The following is a 20,278-nucleotide window of genomic DNA, read 5'->3' on the forward strand; positions in this document are numbered from 1 at the left end:
TGGTGGTCTTCAGAGGTGTAGAACCTTTGGCAAGCCCCTTACTTTCTCTGAGCCTCAAGTTTCTCTTCCGTAAGAGGGGAGTGATAATATCCACCTGTCAGGCTGTGAGGATTATATGGGGCGATGTGCATGGCACACTTCATGGTGCCCGGCACATGGTGGGCACCTTTGGTGGCTCTCCCTTCCTCGAGCCTATTTCTGAATTGGCCCACAGGAGTCCGAGAGCACAGATGTGGGTGGGGCTCCTCTTGGCTTCTGGCTTCCCATTCGGCACTGATCCCTGAGTGGCTTCTACCTTTAAGTAGTAACTTTTTAAGAGAACGGCTCAAAGCACCTGTGTGTGCAGCAAAGAGAGATGGGGGTGCCTTTCTTTCTCTTTCTGGTGACATCTTAGACCTTGGAACTGCAGGGCTGTTCCTTCGGTGCCTGATTTCTCCACCGTGGTGGTCCAGCCTGGGCCTGCACGTGAGAGCTGACCTTGGCCATCTTTGGATGGCTCCCCCGGGCACGTCCTTGATGGCTCCCTGCAGCTTCCAGCATTTGGTCTCAGGCTTCCTTCTTGAAGCCACAGAGAATGAGTCTCCTCTTTGTCTCCACATGTCAGCTCTGCAGATATGGTTTTTAAATCCAATCTGTGATACCACCATTTGGAAGATGTACCACTATTCTGTGTACCTTCAAGAAAGAAAAAGTGCTTCCAATTAAATTGTGGAACACTGCTTTGTGACTGTCGGAAACTTTTATATTTACTGAAAGAATCCTTTTAGGCCTTAGACATAATTTTATATTCCATAACACTTGCATGTACATAAAAAGGAAACATGGGGCACGTGGGTGGCTCAATTGGTTAAGTGCCCAGTTTCAGCTCAGGTCATGATTTCGCAGTTCATGAGTTCGAGCCCTGCGTCCGGCTCTGTGCTCACAGCTCAGAGCCTGGAGCCTGCTTCGGATTCTGTGTCTCCCTCTCTCTCTGCCCCTCCCCTGCTTGGACTCACTCTCTCTCAAAAATAAATAAGCATTAAAATATTTTTAAAGGAAAACAAATTAGTTAAGGCATTTCTAAAATATTTTCAGTTTTGGACTCTGACTCTTGCATTTCACTTTTTGACTCCCCCATCTTTGTGGCTCTTTTGATATGTTATTATATTTTGGTAAAGTGATGATCCATTTCTTAATCTTAATTAGATGTTAAGGGGCTGTAAGATACATTCTGCGCTCAGACATTTTATAATTGAAGAATGTGCATCTGAATGCACATCTTCTAATTAGTAAAACATGATATTTAAAGGCAGCCCTCTTACTTTCTCTGGAATCTTCTTCCATATTAACAATCTGTGGTGTGGGTTCAGTTCTTTTTACCTTCCCTGTGGTTCTCCTCTGAGCAAACTCCCATTTGTTCATATTCTTCTAATACACTGAAGGTAGTGCCCACGCCGTATATGGTATTCATGGTGTGGTATGACCACAGCAGAGGAAGGGAGCCATCACCTTCTTAGTTCAGGCCATTCTATTTCTATTAATGCAGCCCAAGATTGCATGAACTTTTCTAGAAGCTACATCACACCATTGATTCACTGACATTACCGCAGACTAGATCTTTTTAACGTGTGGTGTTGGTAAGCAGCATCACCTCTGTCCTAAACGTGTGTGGCTTTAGAATTTAAATACAGAGCCTCCTATTTTGTTCCCATCTGATTCAGAACAGCCATTTCTGTTAAATTTCAACTTGTTAATTTCAGGGCAACCATGTTTCTTTGGGCTTTTTCAGGATCCTATTTGAGTATACCTTCTATAGCACATTACCAAAAAAAAAAAAAAATTAAAAAAGGCAGGGAGCCTGGGTGGCTCAGTTGGTTGAGCATCCGATTTCGGCTCAGGTCATGATCTCACGGTTTTTGTGTTTGAGCCCCGCGTCCGGCTCTGTGCTGACAGCTCGGAGCCTGGAGCCTGCTTCAGATTCTGTGTCTCTCTCTCTCCCTCTGTGCCCCTCCCTTGCTCACACTTTCTCTTTCTCAAAAATGAATAAACATTAAAAAAAGAATGATAAAAAGTATGCCTTCTATAGCATCACCCACATCCTGATAAATTGCTTATCAGGAGAGAGCCCTCTGGCACACTACTAATAACCTCTCCCCTCAGACATTAAATCTTTGATCAGCTTGCTTGGGGAATGGCAGTGCGGGCTGCCCCTTTCCTAAGTCTCTTTACTGCTTTTCTGACCTCTGGCCAGATGTCTTCTTGAATCTGGATATGCCACGTCCATTGGCAATTTTCCATCTCCCACCAAGTATCCTATCACAGAAGGAAGTGAACTCTGGTTGACATCACATAGTCTCAGTTCCCAGAGGGCCCCCAGACTGCTTTCCTGTGTCCCCAGGCTGCCCCACAGTGATGCAGTAGGAAGTGCATCCATCTCATCTGCAAGAGTTTCCAGCAGTCACTGACAGTATCTAAATGTGTGTATTTTAAAAACCAAGCTCATCCCTGATCTGAGCTCCCTTTGTCATCTCCGTGTTGATCTGTACTTGTCAGTCTAAAGACCCCTCTTTTTGGAAGGGGCCTCTATGCATTTGGAGTGGAAGCCAAGGTCAGACTTCCCGGGGCCCCTTTATATCTCTGGACCTCTTGGTTCAAGATGACCCACATGCCTTCTTGCCCTCTGCCCTCTGCCGTGTGGCCACAGCTCATCCCAGTCTTGCCTCCTCCGGCTGACACGGGGCCAGGCCTCGCATCACTGTCTCTTAAGATCTTCTTGGTTATGCATCCTTCATCCAGTGATGGGATGTGGGCCTTTTGACAAGCTGCCTTGTCCAGGCTTCCCTCTGCAACCACATGGCTTCTATTCTGCAACACTTCCTATAGCGGTTACCTATGTGCCAAGCTCTGGTATAAGGGCTTTGTAAATATAAACTCATTTAATTCTTGTGCCAACCCCATGAGGTGAATATTGTCATCCTCCCCACCCCCCACTTACCAGTGAGGAAATTAAGGCACAGAAGGGTTAATTGACTTGCTCAAGATTTCACAAGGGAAAAGGGGGGAGTTAGAATCTAGCCAGTTTGTTCCCAGAGTCTAGCTCCCATTCTCTACGGTGAGCTTCCCGCTTCCCCTTCCTAAAAGGCCCTCCTCCTCTCCTCCTCCTCCTGCTTCCTCCCCTTCCCTGCTCCAGACAGCACCCCTCTCCCTCTCCACTCCACTGCAGAACTAGAACTGTAATTCAGAGTCTGAATCATTGACTTCCTCGATCTCAGGTCCTAGAGCCCTTGCATTCTCCCAGCCACGTGAAGTCTGTTTTCTTACAGTCTCAGGCACCAACTTCCCCTTCTTGGTCTCTCTCCAATTCCAGAGGAAATGATTGCTTTTCCTCCACAGTTCCTGTGTCCTCCTGGTCACTAACCCATTCTGCTATTGTTGTGGGGATTAGGTTAGTCCTGTCTCTATGGATACTTCCTTTCTCTTCTGGAAGGTGAGGCCAGTCAGAGACTTCAGCCAGTGGGGCTTCCACACTTCCCTGTGGTGGTTCCCCTCTCCCCCCCACAAACCACCAGAGCTCATCTCTGGCTGACCTGAGATCCTATCAGCAACTGACCTTTAGTTGCCTGTGGGGACCTTCCCGTTATGCCCCAGTTCTTCTCTGAGCACACCTGTATCCTGCAGAATATTTTCCTCTTTGTTTCATGCATCTTTTTTTGTTACATAGAGATTCTCTATCTCCCCATCCCAAATCTGTTCCTTTAAGAGATAAAAGCTGGGCACTGAGAAGTGTGTGTCCTTTGCCATCAGTTACGTAAAGAAAAGAATAAATATTTATATTTGTGTGTATACACGTAAACGTTGTCAGGGATGAGACACAGGCAACCAATAATGGTGGTTCCCTGGTTCAGAGTGGGGACAGGGGTAGATGCAGTAGAAGGGACACATTTCCTGTATACTTTTGTGTGTTTGGATTTTTTTGTTTTTTTTTTTAATTTTTTTTAATGTTTATTTATTTTTGAGACAGAGACAGAGCATGAACGGGGGAGGGGCAGAGAGAGAGGGAGACACAGAATCGGAAGCAGGCTCCAGGCTCTGAGCCATCAGCCCAGAGCCCGACGCAGGGCTCGAACTCGCGGACCGCGAGATCGTGACCTGAGCTGAAGTTGGATGCTTAACCGACTGAGCCACTCAGGCGCCCCTGTGTGTTTAGATTTTAAAAAAAATTTTTTAATGTTTATTTTTGAAAGGGGGGGAGGGGCAGAGAGAGGGGGCGGGGACAGAGGATCCAAAGCAGGTTCCATGCTGTCAGCACAAAGCCCGATGTGGGGCTCAAACCCACAGACTTGTGACATCATGTCCTGAGCCGAAGTTGGATGCTCAACCGACTGAGCTACCCAGGCACCCCATGTTTCGATTTTTTACAATGTATTTACCATCCAAAATTAAAAACCAAAAAACAAAAAAAAAACCAAAATAAAACAAGAAAGCCCACAGATAATCTGGGACCCCTGCTCTGCGAACTTTGGAAAGCGTGTGACTCACCTGGTTGAGTCAGTGCTCTGCCTCCTGCTACCACACTGGCCTCCGTTCCTCAGGTGCGCACCGGGCTAGTGACAGCCTGTTCACCTTACAGGGGGATTGAAGGGGACCCTCTTTTAGAGCCTGGCACATGGAGGGCCTGCAGTAAACAGCCTCCTCCCTGACTCTCTTCAAAGGTCGGAAGTAACTTGAGACTTTGCCGCCTCTCATAATCACAGTTTACTAAGAGCTGGTGCTCAACAGGTGCACCTGGGGCTCAAGTGTTGGTTTCCTTTTTCTTTTTTGTTTAAAATTTTAATTTATTTTTAAGAGAGGGCGGAAGGGCAGAGAGAGAGGGGGACAGAGGATCTGATGTGGGCTCCATGATGACGGCAGAGAGCCCGACATAGGGCTTGAGCTCACAAACCGTGAGACCATGACCTGAGCCGAAATCAGACGCTCAACCCACTGAGCCACCCAGGCGCCCCTCAAGTGTTGGTTTTCTTTTTTTTTTTTTAAATTTTTTTTTTTTCAACGTTTTTTATTCATTTTTGGGACAGAGAGAGACAGAGCATGAACGGGGGAGGGGCAGAGAGAGAGGGAGACACAGAATCGGAAACAGGCTCCAGGCTCCGAGCCATCAGCCCAGAGCCTGACGCGGGGCTCGAACTCACGGACCGCGAGATCGTGACCTGGCTGAAGTCGGACGCTTAACCGACTGCGCCACCCAGGCGCCCCAAGTGTTGGTTTTCTGCTGTGACTCACGTAAAAACTCGCACCATGGTGTTTTTTCCCCTTCTGTTGAATTCCAGTATTTGAGGAAATTGAAACACTCTGAATGTCTGGGTTTGTCTCCAAGAACTATGCACGTTCCTTTTCCAGACCTGCAGGACTTTACAGACCATTTCCTTTCCCATCATATTCCTCTGCCCAGCTCAGGGGGGTATAATTAGAATGGGTCTAACACCCTGTGAAAACACAAGCCCACGACTGGATTTGCAGATAACCAAAGTCAGAGCAGACCCTGAAGACAAAATGTAGGGCACTGGGAGTAGCCAGTCCAGGCACCTGTAACTGAGGAAATGACCTGATTGGAAGGTGATTTGTTTACCTTGGGCAGTTAATGGCAAAGCATGCTTTGAGCACCTACTGTGTACCCCAGACCCCGTGCTATGGGGATGGCAATGTGGGTAGGGCCCAGCCTCACCTCACAAAGCATTCGCCACACACTTGGGAAAATAAGTCCTACATATTCAAAAAAATTAAGTAGGAGATTTTGGTAATGGTTCAGATCATAGAAGGGAAATCACAAGGTAGTTCGTGACTAATTCCATATGACTGGTAGAGATAGTAGTGGGTGTGGGGAGTGCTCTCTAGGGGCTGGAGAAGGTCTAGAAAGCTTGGAAAGGAAGGAGGGAGGTCGGGGAGAGGAGGAGGCTGCATTGGATCTGGATCTAGAGGGGTCCAGCACTGATGGGTACATGGCAGGAAGAAGAGAGCATTTCTGGTGAATGTAGCAGCTTGGGAAGATGAGAAATGGCTTGGTTTGAAGGTGAGCAGAAGGAGATGAGGCTGGGCAGAGGCATGTGGCCTTCAGGCCTTCAATATTCAGGGATGGAGTGTGTGTGTGTGTGTGTGTGTGTGTGTGTGTACGCATGTGCTCCAGTCCAAGTTCAGGGATAGGAGGATACGGGCCCAGGGTCTCTTAGGGAACTCTTGTAAATCCTAGGGGGAATGACGAAGAATTGGTTGACGGCCGTACATCTTAATCTTAAGCAGAGGTCTACAGCCTGTGCTCCAGAAATGGAAGTCAGAGGAATGCTAGCCATTCCCCCACCATTGTTCTATTTGAACATTTTTCTTCTTAGGCATGTTAAATGTCTGGCCATTCAGCAGGTATTTATGAGTTCTTATTCTGGGCCAGAAGCTGTTCTAGGTGCTATGGTTACAGAAGGGCAAGAGAAAGGTAAAATCCCTTGCCACATAGACCTTCTGTTCTGGGAGAGGGGGAGGGACCATAAACAATCAGATTATGTATGGGGCCAGGTGATAAGGTGGAGGTAGAGCCCTAAGCAGGTAAAAAGATAGGATGTGCTGGGGGCAGGTGGAGGGAAGCAGTTGAGGGGAGGGCTGGAATTTTAAATGGGGTGGTCACTGACTTGCCCTGCCCCTGGGACTTAAAAGGCAGCAAAAGAGAGGTGTGGGGCCAAAGGGAAGGAGACCAAGCCAGATCCTGCAGGATCTTGAGTCCCAGTTGATCCTCTTCCACCCACTGGTGGCTTCGGCTCTAGGCAGCAGGGAGCCTTTGAGTGTGCTTGAGCAGAGGAGTGCCATGTATGGTAAGATATCCCTGATGACTTTGTAGAGGATGGGATATAGGGGGCTCCAGCAGAGAGGCTGGGCGGGAGGCTGAGATTCCAGATGACCAGGGCCTAAAAAAGCCCACTAGTTTCACACCTCTGACTTTAGTACAGTGGGGCAGGGCTAGGAAGTAAGAGCCGTGGGGCAGGGGTGAGGGGGATAGCAGGTACTGGCAGAAGGGGGGTGATGGCAGAGTTTAGGTTGGAGGGGGAATGATGAGAAATGCACTGAAGTGTTCTCAGAATTTAGGGCATGGGGTCAGTTCAACATTTTTGCTGTGACTTTTCTTTATTTTAGAATAATACAGCGCTTAAGAGTGTGGGCTCTGGGTTTTACTCCTGCCCAAGTGACCTTGGAAGAGTTACTTAACCTCTCTGTGCTTCAAGCCCCACACCTGTAAAATGAAGATAAAGAAGTATTTATCCTATAGGTGCATTTTTGACAGGATGAAATCGGCTACTGAACGTAGAATGCTTGGAACATTACCTGGGGTACAGGAAGTACCATGCAGAAGGTGATTTTCCGGTGGAAATCCTTTGTAAAGTCATTCATTCAACCACTGCTTCTGTGTCTACGGTGTGCCAGGTGCTGCACTAGCCATGCTATCTTATTTCATCTTTGCAACAACTGCCCGAGATAAGCATTGTCAACCACATCTTGTAGATGAGCAAGCTGAGGCTCAGAGACACTAAGATCTGCCCAAGGTCACACAGCGAATAAGTAGCAGAGCCAGGATTTGAGAGGTTTCCCTCCCCCCGCCCCCACCGTCTGACATTAAAGTACCTTTTATAAGAACTGTTATCCCAGGAGTGGTCTGTTATGTAAATGTATACTGACATATAGGCTACATCAGTCTCCCTTGGTATGTGGTGCTGACATGGAGCCTTGGGGAACATAGAGGCGTGGCCAACTCCCCAGGTCCGCCAGGGGCTGCGTCAGAGGTGAGACCCTGGGCCGGAAGTCAGAGTTGCACATGGGTGAGTAAAAGTTAGCACCTTCCCCCAGTGACTCATCCTCACAGGCCTTATCAGAGCTTTTCAGCCACCTGGAGAGTCTGTCTGAGACCTGTCTTGGTTGACTCAGCCCCTGGTGTGCTGGAGGAGCAGAGTCTGATGGGTTTAAATCCCAGCTCCACCACCCCTCAGCCATGTGAGACAGAGATAGGAGGGAATTTCTCTGTGTCTCAGTTATGTTCTCTGCAAACCCTTGTAGGGATTTTGTGAGAGTTAAATTAGGTTGGCCATGCAAAGACTCAGAACTCCCTGGCCCCAGCAAGCTCTAAGAGTTAGCATTATGTGAATTATTATCTTATAATGTTATAAAAGTCTCCTGTGACCTCTGAGGCCAGAATAAAATGTCCCATCCCCTCTGGATGATCCCTCCAGTCACATTTTGTTTTGCCTTGTTATGTAAATGTGAGTGTAGCTCTTTGCCAGACTGGGAGTGCTTGAGACCAGGGAATAGGTCTTCGTGGTTTTTGTTGTTGTTTGTTTGTTTGTTTGTTTGTTTGTTTGTTTTTAAATCCCTGGAGACTTGTCCCTTGTCCTAGATGATGTTGAAGGAAGTTTGCCAAATGGAAAGGGTTCCTAGTTTTCCACTTCCCTCGCAGCCGCTTACTCTGACCTGCAGACCCCACTTCCCAGGATTATGGACAATGTCTGATATTTCGAAGGGTGCTTTACGGTTGGCCAAGCACATTCACATTCATACTTTATCCTGTCTTCAGCGTTTTTCCCTGTGACCATTGACTCTTATCCCCATTTAATGGGTAAGGAGACCGAGCCTCTGCAGGATTGGGTAATCTGTCCACAGATTCTCAGGCAGAAGGTAACAGGTGTCTCCCTGCCCATCCCAGGAAGCCTTGGTCTGGAGGCTCAGATTGACCAAGCCTCTCCATGAATTCCCCTGTGCCCTTCTCCTGAGGAGAGCTGGGAGGAGAACTTTACACAGTTTCCTCCTCCTCCTCCTCCTCCTCCTCCTCCTCCTCCTCCTCCTCCTCCAGGTCCTGTTACTTCCAGAAAAGCACGCAACAGTGGGCCTGAGCTGAGCCAGCGATCGGAGTTGCTTAAATCCCCCCCACTCCCATTTCCCTTCCCCGTGGGTCTGAGGCTCAGCTGGGGCTCTGGGCTTGCGGGGAACAGAGACAGTGGGGGGGGCGTTGTAGCTTGTAGCGTTTGGAGCCATGCCTAGAGCACAGACAGTCCTTGGAGGAACCTGCAGCTGGAGGCGGAGGAGGCTGGCACCTGTGCTTCTCCCAGGAGGAGGAGTGGGGCTAGCTGCAGGGCCCAGAACCATGTTCAGGGTGCAGGGGAGCCTCCCGGGGGTGTCACAGGAGAGATGCTGGGGGCAGTGGCAGCGGCACTTCCTTTCTGGGAGGCAGACAGGCAGATGATCCTTCCAGCAAGGTGGGACGAAGCCCAGGGCTCCGGGACAGACTGTAATCCAGACCTACGAAACTCCAGAGCTATTGCTTAAGTGGAAGAATCTTCTGTTCAGTTTAGCCTAATAAGCAGTTATTGAGAAGTACCTATAATGTCCCAGCCGATGTGGGGAATACAGAGTCAGTGAACCAGGGACCCAGCCCTGTGAGGAGCTCAAGTCCTACAGCTCCCTTTTCACCTCTTCTCCCTCCTGGGAGCCTTGAATGTTGGGTGGCAGTGGGGATACTTCCATGCACGAGGCTGCATTCAGATTCCTGGCGTCCCAGAGCTGAGGCTAGAGTTTGGGCCTGGCCGGTTGGCAGGGCAGCGCGGGCAGGGAGCTGGCAGATCACCTGCTCGTCGAATTGGGTGCCAGGTCTGCTGTGGGGACAGAGGGGTTATTGGGCCTTTACAGTTGGGATCCCTGGTTCCCTCCAGGATTGTCATATGACCAAAGCAGACACAGGAGTGTCTCTGGGGTGTGGGTGAGAAAGATTGTAGGTGGAATGACCTCTAAGACCATGGCTCTGGTGGCCCATCCCTCCCTCAGGCCAGTCCCCCTTCCTTTCTTCCTCCAGCCCGGTCAGTCTCTGCTGCTACGCGCGGCCCACCTGCCTGGTCATCTGCGCCTCCGGCTCCTTGCTTCGGTTTTTCTGGTCTGCGTCTCCATCTCCTAAGGCCTGGATCAGCCCTGCCTATTCCAGAAAGGCTTTCTAAACTCTCTCAGCCAAAACTCCCCTTCCTTTCTCCATGCGCCTCCCGGGTGGAGAGCCAGCAGCCCCGAGCTGAGCTCCGCATTTACATGTCATGTAATGTGTTCTGAGCACCTACTAGACAGCAGGCAGCACAGCGAGGCCAGGACTTCGGAGTCTGACCGGCCTGGGTGTATGTTCTAGCTGGGTGACTTGGGGCAGGTGCTCTGATTTTGGAGTCTCAGTTTCCTCTTCTGAGCTTGAGGATGTGGTCCCCACCTCACAGGGAAGTTGTAAGGTTCTGCTGAAATAATCCGTGCAAAGTACTTAGCATGCAGCTCTTGGCTCGCAGTAAATGGCTCTCACGTGGCAGCCTTTAACAGTCTTTGCCATGTATTGTTTTGTTTAATCCATACCCTGACTTTAAAAGGTAGATCTCAACCCAGAAAGGGGGACAAATGAACCTACGTGCTGACATGAGTCGTCCAGCGTCTCAGGACACATGGGCACTGAGGCTGGCATTGGGGGGGGCCACAGTGTTCTTTCTACTGTCTCTGCTTCCCACGTCCAGCCCCGTTTCCCTCACTTTTGGGTATTCTTCACAGCCTCTGCCAGGGCACTCAGCAAATGTTGATTGAATGGTTGTTTTCCTGGCTGGTTTAAAGAGAACCAGGTTGGGGTGGGAGTGGGGGGAGGGGGGAAATGGGACCCTCTCGAGCATTCCAGCCCCTTTCAGATTTGTAGCTGACCCAGCAGAACCCTCCAGTGTACTGCCTGCCCCTCTAACACCAAGCAGAGCTGTGTAGCCTGCACCTAGCCCAGTGCGTGAAACCAAATCATGCCCTGAGGGAAAATCAGCCGGTTCCTTCTGATTTATTTATTTTTAAATAGCAGAGCTATTTATACGGCAAAGCTTTGAAAAGAAAAAGAGAAGTAAGGGAAATACCTGCCTGGATAATCCCCTGTGACTTGGGGCTGCTAGAAAACAAAAAGAATGGCCATTAGCTGGCAGATGGGCTCCGGGCAGCATGTGGCGTTGTGAAATGTGTGCCTGTGAGGGTCAGTGGGAGAGGCCTCTTGGGAATGGCTTAGCCAAGCTCCCCCACGCCCACAGGTGCAGCCCTCACCTGGCCAAGGCCACTCTGCTCCACCTTACTGTAGTCAGGGTGACATGTTGGAAGCTACCTTCTCCTGCTGAGTCTCCGTCTGTACCAGCTGGCGTTTGTGTCTCCATAGTCCTCACTCCGCTGGTTGTTTCCTTTTATTGCCTGTGCCGACTTCGGTGTCGGGCTCCGGGGACCTCACGTGCTGGTGTGCGTGTTCACCCCACGGCTAACGGCTGCAGGAGACGGGGAGGCGATCAGTGTGTTTTTGTTCTTTGTTTTTGCTCCCAGGCCGGGGTTTTGGTTTTTGTTGTTGTTTTCTGTTTCTCTAAAACTCTTGAAACCGCATGTGGAGATAGAGCTTCCTTTCCTGGAGGGAATCAAGAGGCTGCTGTTAGGAGGCCTGGGGTACAGGAGACTGTCTTTGGTGATGGCCCAGAAGGCGGTGAGACAACGGGACGGGGTTTAGCACAGGACTGCACCTGTAGCTGCACCTGGTAAGCCAGCATCTCTTGGGAACGGTGACTGAGAAAAAAACAAAAACAAAACCCCAGAACCCACAGAACTCTCCCCGGGATTTAACAGGTGTGGCCTGGCTAAAACCCCCGGAGACATGCTGTCTCCATAGCATCGCACTGCAGCTCTTGGAGATGAAAATAACTCATGTGCAGAGAAGGAAACGTGCCCAGGGACTCACTCCAGATATCCATGATGCTACCTGTCCTGTCAGTACCTTATGGCAGCCCCTTCCTCTGGGAAGCTGTCTCTGGGCAGGGGTGGAGGGCGGGTGGTAGGTGAGGGGGCAGTGGCCCAGGACCATCTTGCTTGGGTGGTCTTAGCACAGGGGTGAGAGGCAGCAGAGGGGCCTGTGTGGGGAGGTCTCAGGGTCAGGACCAGAGCGTGCTGAGGTGGCGGCATGGCGGGCGGACCAGGCATCGGGCACGGACACTGTGACCTTGCTGAGTTAGACATCCAGCTTTCTGCGTCTCCGTTTCCCCAACTGGAAAGTGGGTCAGATGAGCATCCAGCTCCTAGGACTGTGCTGAAAGTTCAAGGCGATTGCACCAGGGAAAGAGCCACATGTTGAAGGACTCAGTGTGGTTTCCCTTCTCTTACTCCCCTTCCTTCCTCCTCCGAAGAGTTGTTTCAAGCAACTGCCTGGAGTTGTATTTTCCCCTGAACCACAGTGAAGCCCATGAAAATGCTCATGGCGAGGAGGACCCACGTCTGAGCCTGGGTTCCCATCCACGAATGCCAGGACTGGGCTGTTCACATGTTTGGTTCTGGCATCTTCCTCTGCCAGGAAAGGCATCGGTCCAGGGGCTTGCAGAGGCCTCCTTTGACCTCAGTTTGCAGAGACACCTTGCTGCACATGTTTGCTTTTCCTTGGCTGCCTGGGGCTCCCTGAGAGTGTGCAGCTGGCTTTACTTCCTGGGTGGGGTTTAGCGATGATAAAGCGGCCAGTTGCTGAGTGCTATTGTTAGTTGAGACTCTTGGTTTCAAGTGACAGGAGCCCAACTTGAATGAGCTTAAGCAAAAATGGGATGCCTTGGAAGGTTCTAGTGGAGATTTAAAGACCCAAAGGAAATGCTGCAGAATCTAGCTCTAGGGAGAGAGCAGGTGACCTCCAGCATCCCTGCTCAGCAGTCCATGGCTGCAGGCAGCTCCCAGCTGACCCTGCACACACTTCCACGCATTCTGAGGACCGGGCCTTTCCCAGGTTTTTCAGATTAGAACCTGGCCCAACTTGGAGCAGGTACACACCCTTTGTACTCAAGATTGTGGCCAAGGAGTAAAGGTTCTCTGATGAACCTGTCTTGAGTCCCATGCCAATCTCTGTGGCTGGGGAGTGGGAGGTGGGGTGGAATCTGTATTGGAACAAAGGGAGAAGGATGCTTGTAATATTAGTAATTAAGAATAATGCTAACTTTTTTTTTATTTTTTTTAACGTTTTTATTTATTTTTGAGACAGAGAGAGACAGAGCATGAAGGGGGGAGGGGCAAAGAGAGAAGGAGACACAGAATCGGAAGCAGGCTCCAGGCTCTGAGCCATCAGCCCAGAGCCTGACGCGGGGCTCGAACTCACGGACCACGAGATCCGTGAGATCGTGACCTGAGCTGAAGTCAGACGCTTAACTGACTGCGCCACCCAGGCGCCCCAATGCTAACTTTTCTTGAGTGCTTACTTTGTGCCAGACATTCTTCTAAGGTCTTTACCTACGTAAACTCATTTAATCGTTGCAATCAATCCCACTTTCTATGCTAGGGAGCTAAGGCACAAAGAGGTTAAACAATCTGCCCAAGGTCCCATGATGAGCTAGTAGGGAGAGCTGGCATTGCACCCGAGCAGAGGACTCCAGATGTGCTCCTAACCACCCGCTCTAACCCAGATGATACAATGCATAGACGTCACCTCCAAGCACTTTGAACTACACACCTGGGCCGCATTGTTAACAGCAATACCTCACTTGTTCTTCACAACCACTCTGCGGAGTAGGTACCAACAGGAGTCCCATTTTTAGATAGGAAACTGAGGCTCACAGAAATTATGTGACTTGTCCACGACCATCAGACTCCTTGAAAGTGGCAGAGCTGGGGTAGGAGCCCAGGCTTGCCTGGTTCCAGGATCTGAGCTCCTGGACCACTTCCCTGGGCAGCCTTGGCATTCAGGTGCTTCTCTTGCTCCGGTGACTGTGATGGAGAGCGGACCTGGGTCAACATCTGAGCCTTCATCCTTTGTCCAGGGGGTGGGGGTGGGGCTGGGGTATGGAGACCTTGGCACACCGCTGAGGGGCCACCTTGGTGGTTCTGGGCCAGCCAGTCTTGGTGCATCTCACACTAACTTACCCCAAGGGGTTCTTAGACAAGCCTTACATGCCTCTGACCTCTGGATTTCTTCATTCCTTCATTCGACAAGTATTGATGGAGTGTCTGGTGGTCCCAAGTGCTTGGGGTCCCCCAGTGAAGACCCTGACGCGATGGAGCTAGAGCAGAGGGAAAGGTCCCCTGAGGTACGCTCATGTCCCTCGAGATCATGAGGCTACTCGAATACAGCAGGACATCTTTGCTGCATCACCCAAGTCAGGTCCGCAAGGGCCTGGAGACTTCGTGCCTCTGCTTGGGACTGGTGAGGTGGCAGGTGTCAGAGGAGACATCGTTCCCTCGTTCTGTTACAAAGAGACGCTTGTGTCAGGGAGCACACATGGGCATGGCATCAGGCCAGCTCCCCTGGGAGTCCCAGGCTGCTGTGGCCAGTGCTGATCACGTCCCCAGGTAAGGCTCTTGCCTGTGCCATGCCTCAGTTTTGCCCTCTGTGATGTGACTGTACTTCCTGCCCCACACGGTGGCTGGGAGGATTGTCTGAGATAGCACGTGCTAACTACCCATCACAATGCCCGGGCGCGGATTATTCCTTTAGATTCGTCTTTTAATAACCGACTAGCTTTGTAGGTGGCTCTAACAGTCAGGTCCCATAGAGGGGGGCAGCTAAAGGGTCTTTGGTGAGGAGTCACCAATTAGGTCCAGTTTCTCATTCTACAGATGAGGAAACTGAGGCCCCTTGAGGGGAAGGGAGGTGCTTGGCCCTAGGACCTTCTGGTTTAGTGGATTTAAGGGGAGTTCGAAGTGTGTTTAACTGTTGGTCAGACAGAGGGTTTGAGTTCGTCCTTGGGTTGGCTGGATCGCAATGTGCCCAGGCCTGTGTGGGAATCTGACCCTCACAGACTGGTCCAGAAATGCCCACCTGCATCCCACTGTGTGGACAGTCCAGTGTGCTTCCCTTGAGAAGCAGGTGGCAGATAAGGGGAGCCCTCCGGCCTCTCTGAGCCTACAGCTCAGGCTGATAGAATGTGGGTGAGGCAGGCTGGCCTGTTTGCCAGCCGCCACGTTCCAGACGGCCCGAGAGGTGTGGCTTGATAACGATGATCACGATGGGCATGGTTGTAGCCTCTGCCCAAGTGGCTGCGCTGGGAGCTCACCACGGCTGTCCTAGGACCCCTCCCACCTCGGTGTGGTGGGAAAGACCACGAGCAGAGGGTCAGCCTGCCCTGGTCTTAAATGCCACAGAGCCGTGGCAGGGGCTTTCTGCTCTCCAGACCTGTCTTCCTGTATGTGAGGAGCTACGGAGACGGACCACGTCTAGTCGAACAGTGTGCGTTCAATGCATGGCCAGTGCTCAGTACATAGTAGCTACTTTCCTGTTCATAGTCTGAGAATTCCCGAAAGTGAGCTCAAGTCCCAGGTGCTTAACACAGCTCATTGTGCATAGAGAGAACACGTGTGATTATGGGGGCAAGGAGGTCCACACCCCTGTTGAGCGAAGTGTGCCTCTGTCTCTGGAGTATGTGTGTTGCCTCTGGCACATCTCAAACTTCTCATCTTAACTTTTGAGGCTACCTCTCAGGAATTTGGAGTAGTCAAAGTAAGTCCTTAGAAATGTTTTCTAACCCTGGGCTCCATTTCCAAATAGGTGTAGAGGTATTTTCTGCAGAAGTGGTAGGATGTGACCAAACCATTTGGGTGTTCATCGGAAGCCAAGATAATTGTTTAGGAAACTCAGCCATGATCAGATGGCCCACTTTTATAACTTCCTAGTTTATGTAGTGTTTTGGATCCTTTCCACCTTGGGAAATGTGACAGATTTCACGCTGGTGACTTATTACCAAGTTTTTACACCAGCTTGACTTACTTTCAGCGTGTCTTCAGCTTAGAAATTCTGGCACTTTCTGTTTCTACTTAAGTAATCTTTACCATCTTACTTTCTCTGCAAGTCTTCTGGTAGAGATGTGATTAAACCCTTAGGGTGCCCAGACAGTGGACACAATGGAATTTGTTTAACCACCTTGCAATTCCTTTATTCATATGCAAAACTTGGAGCACAGAGAGAAATCCTCTGTGCATTTCCTCTAGTTGGGTAGTGTTACTACAGGGCAAAGTACACAACCTGGGGGACCTCTTAGCAGGGAGAAGATATGAGGCTGTAATGTAAGATAATGTAACTGACATTCATTGCCGGGCTCTTGTTTTTAAAGGAACATGGCAACCTGTGCGTGGCTCTTCCTGCAAGATGACTTTAGTCACTGCGATGCCTAAAGATCAAGTAAGTCTCTTTTCTACCATTGGGTTGACCTTGGGGAGCTGGCGTCAGGCTTCAGAAAGGTGTAAGGGCACCTGCACTCTTTCTTTAAACCCAAGTGAATTGTGATCCGGTTTGGAGAAGCAGTGGCTGGTGAAGGCCTCCGTTCCCACACCCCGCCCCCCCTCCCACCCTGTCTCTGTCTTTGCCCCACAACCGACAGCCACCCCACCATTGCACAGCCCTCCATGCTGTCAGAGGAGGGAGGGAGGCGGGGCTTGAGACTGAGATGTGGCTGGGACCTAAGTCAGTGGTCTTTGGGCAGGGGGACACTCTGCCCCTTCTCCCCTTAGTCAGAGCAGCAGCTCAGATGTCCCGACTCCAGTCCCAGTTCTGATGGCGTTTCCGTCTCCTGCTGGCCCAGATGTGTGCCAAGGCAAGAATCTGGCTGGGCAGCTCCTGCAGGGAGTGACTGCACAGCACTCCACCACTTGTCCAAGATTTGAAAATGTGATTGCGGCATCTTCCTCTGCTTGGCTTCCCTTCTTAGGAGAACAGACCTGTTCACCTCTTTCTGTAGATTTGGCAAGTCTACGGAGGCAGGCTTGGGGGCCTGGGAGGCTTGGTGTGGGCAGGAATCAAAATGACTGATTGGCATAGTCACCCTCAGGAACTGTCTTGGGAGCCCCCACTGCTCTCCCCAGCTCTGCTCTGTTCCCCTGCTCTGTCTCTGTGCGCTGCCAGAACCTCCCAGAAGACAATCTGAACATCACTGTCCCAGTGGCCTTCAAGGCCCCCTCTTGCTAGACCTCAGCCTCATTTTCTGCCTCTCTCCTTTGCCCTGACTTCAGTCCCACAACTCCTGGAATAGGCGTCCACATCTGGGACATGCCATTCCTTCTAGAAGCTTCCCTCCCTTCTCCAGGCAAAGTTGGCGCCTCCTCCTCCTCTCCACTCCCATAGTGCTTTGTTCAGACTGCAGGTGCATGACCGGCCGAGTTAAGGTTTGCTCACTTGTTTGTCTCACTCCCTAGCTGTGGGAGCCTTGAGAGCAACGACCCATCCTCCAACCTTCCTGTCTGAGCCAGGCAGTGCCATCCTGGAGGCCCAGTATTGGGCACGTGGCAGGGCGTCGGCAGCTGTTTGTTGATTCAAGGAATTCAAACCCCAAGATTTCTTCAGGGCTTTGGGGCTCATGAAGCTCTACCGCAGTGTCTGGTGGGAACCTCACTCCCTGGGAGGAGTGGTCCAATCAGCCTCACGTATTTTATAGACCTGGAGACAGAGGTCTGGGCAGTCAGCTAACTTGCTCCCGCCCTGGCTGCAGCACATAAGAACCAGGACGCTTGTCTCCTATGGCCAGGCTAGTCTGGTTTCTGTAATACTGAATTTTATAATTAGAGAGAACCCAAGAGCTTATTTAGCACAAACACCTCATTACCAGATAGGGACACTGAAGCCTGGCCTGAAGATACTTTCTCAAAGTTACCTACCTAACTGGTGCCAAATGGAGAATTGGAACGTGGGCCCTGGACTTCCAGTCTGGCATCTTTCCTCTCCTCCCCCTTCCTCCTCGGCCTCCCTTCCTTATGTAGACACCAGAGAACATTTTGGGACTATCATTCCGCAGTACCAGGATGGTGAAGGACTTCTAGAATGCCCTGAGTTAGAGGGAACATAGGGAAGAATAGAACTGGCCCTGCCTCTAGGGGCTTCCCTGGAGGTGTGAGACTGGGGTGGGTCCTGGTGGAGGGGAGGGGGAGGAGGGGATCAGAGAGCATCATTGCCCAACCCAAGGCTGGAGCAGGGTGGGGGAGGGGCAGCAGGCAGCCAGGTCTGGGCATTTAGAGGCTGGCCTGGGGGGCACCGAGGAGCTATGGGAGGTGACATCCTAAACAACAGACCAGGAAGGGGTTGGCTGGACCTGGGAAAAGCTACTGCAGGAGTTCTGATTCTTAGTGTCCTGGCAAAGAGGTCCTGATAAGACCATCTGCTGTGGCCTGAGAATTCTGCCTCTTTCCTAGAGAAACAGAATATAGAGTGTGTCCCCAGAGAAGGGTCGGGCAATGGGCAGTGAGTTCCATCGTTGTCTGAAATGTATATGGGGAGGGATGTGTATGCCAACTCATTCCTGTTGTGCCCAGATGAAGTTTTGTTTCTGACTGACCACACTTCCAGGTGGCCTTTCCCCCGCTCTCAGTCATAGGGCTTTCCTGGGTCTTTCATTTACCCAGGCCAGATACAGGGCCAGGCAGGTCCTGGGTCCTCTGTTTATACTCTGCCCCTTCTTGCACCTTCTGGGGCATACCGACCGGAGACTGGGACTGACCACAGGCTCCATCTCTGCTTGGCAGATTGAAACATAACCTTTGCCCAAATTACAGGAAATGTGAGCTTTGCCACAGAGGTACCTCGGGTTATTTTCCAAACATGGCCAGGTCAGAAGCTTCTCTAGGGCAGGAAAAGCATGCGGCTTCTCTCATTATTGTTTACACCTCAGGTTTACTTGGACTTTCCATTTTAAAAAGATCAATTTCACGTTCATAATAAGGCAGGAGGATTCATTCCCATTTTGCAGATGAGAAAGTTAACTTAATTTTCTACCCTGCCCAGGGTAGTATAGCCACCTAAGGTCTGAGCTGGGACACTGCCCGGGCCTCCTGTTTATAAATTCCATGATCTTTCGAAGCTGCTAAGCTCCAGCCATATGTAAATCCTTGGAGGGCATAGGACTTCAGAGGAGCCCAGTAACTATTTGTTGAATGAATGAACTTTGGCTCTTTTGGGGAGGCAGGCGGGAGGCACTCTCCACCATAAACGGATCCTCTTGGGCAGCAAAGGGAACACTACCCGGTGAAGTATTTGCATTTCTTGCCAAGATAAGGAGCTGGTGAGTTCTCTTCTCACTCAGCCTCACCTCCAGGAACTGGGTCATGCACACTGAATAATTAATTCCTTGAATCTTTTACTCTGAGCTTCCTCCTCCTGACTTTGAGGTGAGCTGTCCAACATGGGTCTTTGAAAGGTCCTTGGCAGAGGCAGATCCTAGCGTTGTAATAAACATTCAGATGATCCATCTAATTGCTCACAATGACTGTTCTTGACCTAATCAGGCCAGGTTTCCAGTGGGTTAATTCCATCTGCCACTTTTCCCCACTGACCTCCTTTAGACCGAGGAAGAGGGAACCTTGTGATCATCCTAGATATTCAGGTTTCTGTAAGACAGGAGGGCTCACCCCTCCCTTCTCACTGACCTCTAAGCTCCTCAAGAGTTTGTGGCAAGGGCTGGAGAAAGAACAATTAAACTGTGTCAGCTTGGGAAGGAATGCATGGGGGGTCAGGGAGACAGTTATCAAAATATCTTCTGGGCCTGCTCTTCCCCTAAGTGGCACTTGGGTCATGTTTCTTAGAGTCTGTAGGGGATCCAACTGGCCTCATTAGAGTACCCTAACTAGGTCTTGAGGTCAACGGAGTAGAGTGGAAAAAAGAGTGGGCTGAGGCCAAGACCCACGTTCTAGTATTGATTGTCCACAGCTTAGCTGCATGGCGTTGGGCCACTCAGAACTTCACCTGTCCCCAGAGTTATTAAGGAGATAAGGGAGGCATCGAGGGTTGGGTAGCATCTTAAGGAGCTTCCTGGAATTCTGTGACTTTTCAGTGCTCTCTCTGTCCTTGTGATTAGCTCTGTCACCTTCTCCAGGTCACCTCCTCCTAATGTGGCTGGAGATTGCTTCTGTAGACACTTTTCTCCTGGCCTTCGTAGCCTCTCCCCTACCCCACCCTGGGACATACCAGAGTACAGATAAGAACTGCCAATTGCTGCCCTAGTCTCTTGCCAAGCACCTTGGGGAAAGTCTAATGTTTTGATAGAGAGTTGGGAACCCAGGAGGTGCAGGTGGTATTAGAAGGGAGTGAGAAAAATCTTTGAGTGGAAAGAAGCCAGCCCAGATGACCAGGGGTTGTTGGAATAGCCAAGCTCCGAATGCCACAAGTTACCTGGAGTTGAGTTGTTTGACCAGAGAGAGCAGATGAGTCCTTAAGAATACGGCCTCAAGCGTCTCCTCTTCTTGGCCAGCCAGGCTCTGTGCTCAGGACTGACCAGACACTCTGGAGCAGTGAAGTTCTAGTGTTGGT

General features: G+C 50.6%; 1 protein-coding gene across 16 annotated transcripts in view; it reads left to right on the forward strand.

The window, feature by feature from the left end:
* MICAL2 (microtubule associated monooxygenase, calponin and LIM domain containing 2) overlaps positions 1-20,278 on the forward strand; it is a 225,088-nt gene that overhangs the window by 10,770 nt on the left and 194,040 nt on the right. For 15 of the 16 annotated variants that reach the window (XM_058688266.1, XM_058688267.1, XM_058688270.1 and 12 more), the window contains one exon: positions 16,101-16,168. The exons of the other annotated variant lie outside the window; for it this stretch is intronic. In XM_058688266.1, the coding sequence (XP_058544249.1) occupies positions 16,136-16,168 (33 nt within the window). In that variant the 5' untranslated portion in view covers positions 16,101-16,135. Of the gene's footprint in view, positions 1-16,100; positions 16,169-20,278 lie in introns of those variants that run through there. 16 annotated transcript variants of the gene reach the window in all.

The sequence above is a fragment of the Neofelis nebulosa genome, chromosome 10, assembly GCF_028018385.1.
Source record: "Neofelis nebulosa isolate mNeoNeb1 chromosome 10, mNeoNeb1.pri, whole genome shotgun sequence".
Lineage (NCBI taxonomy): Eukaryota > Metazoa > Chordata > Mammalia > Carnivora > Felidae > Neofelis > Neofelis nebulosa.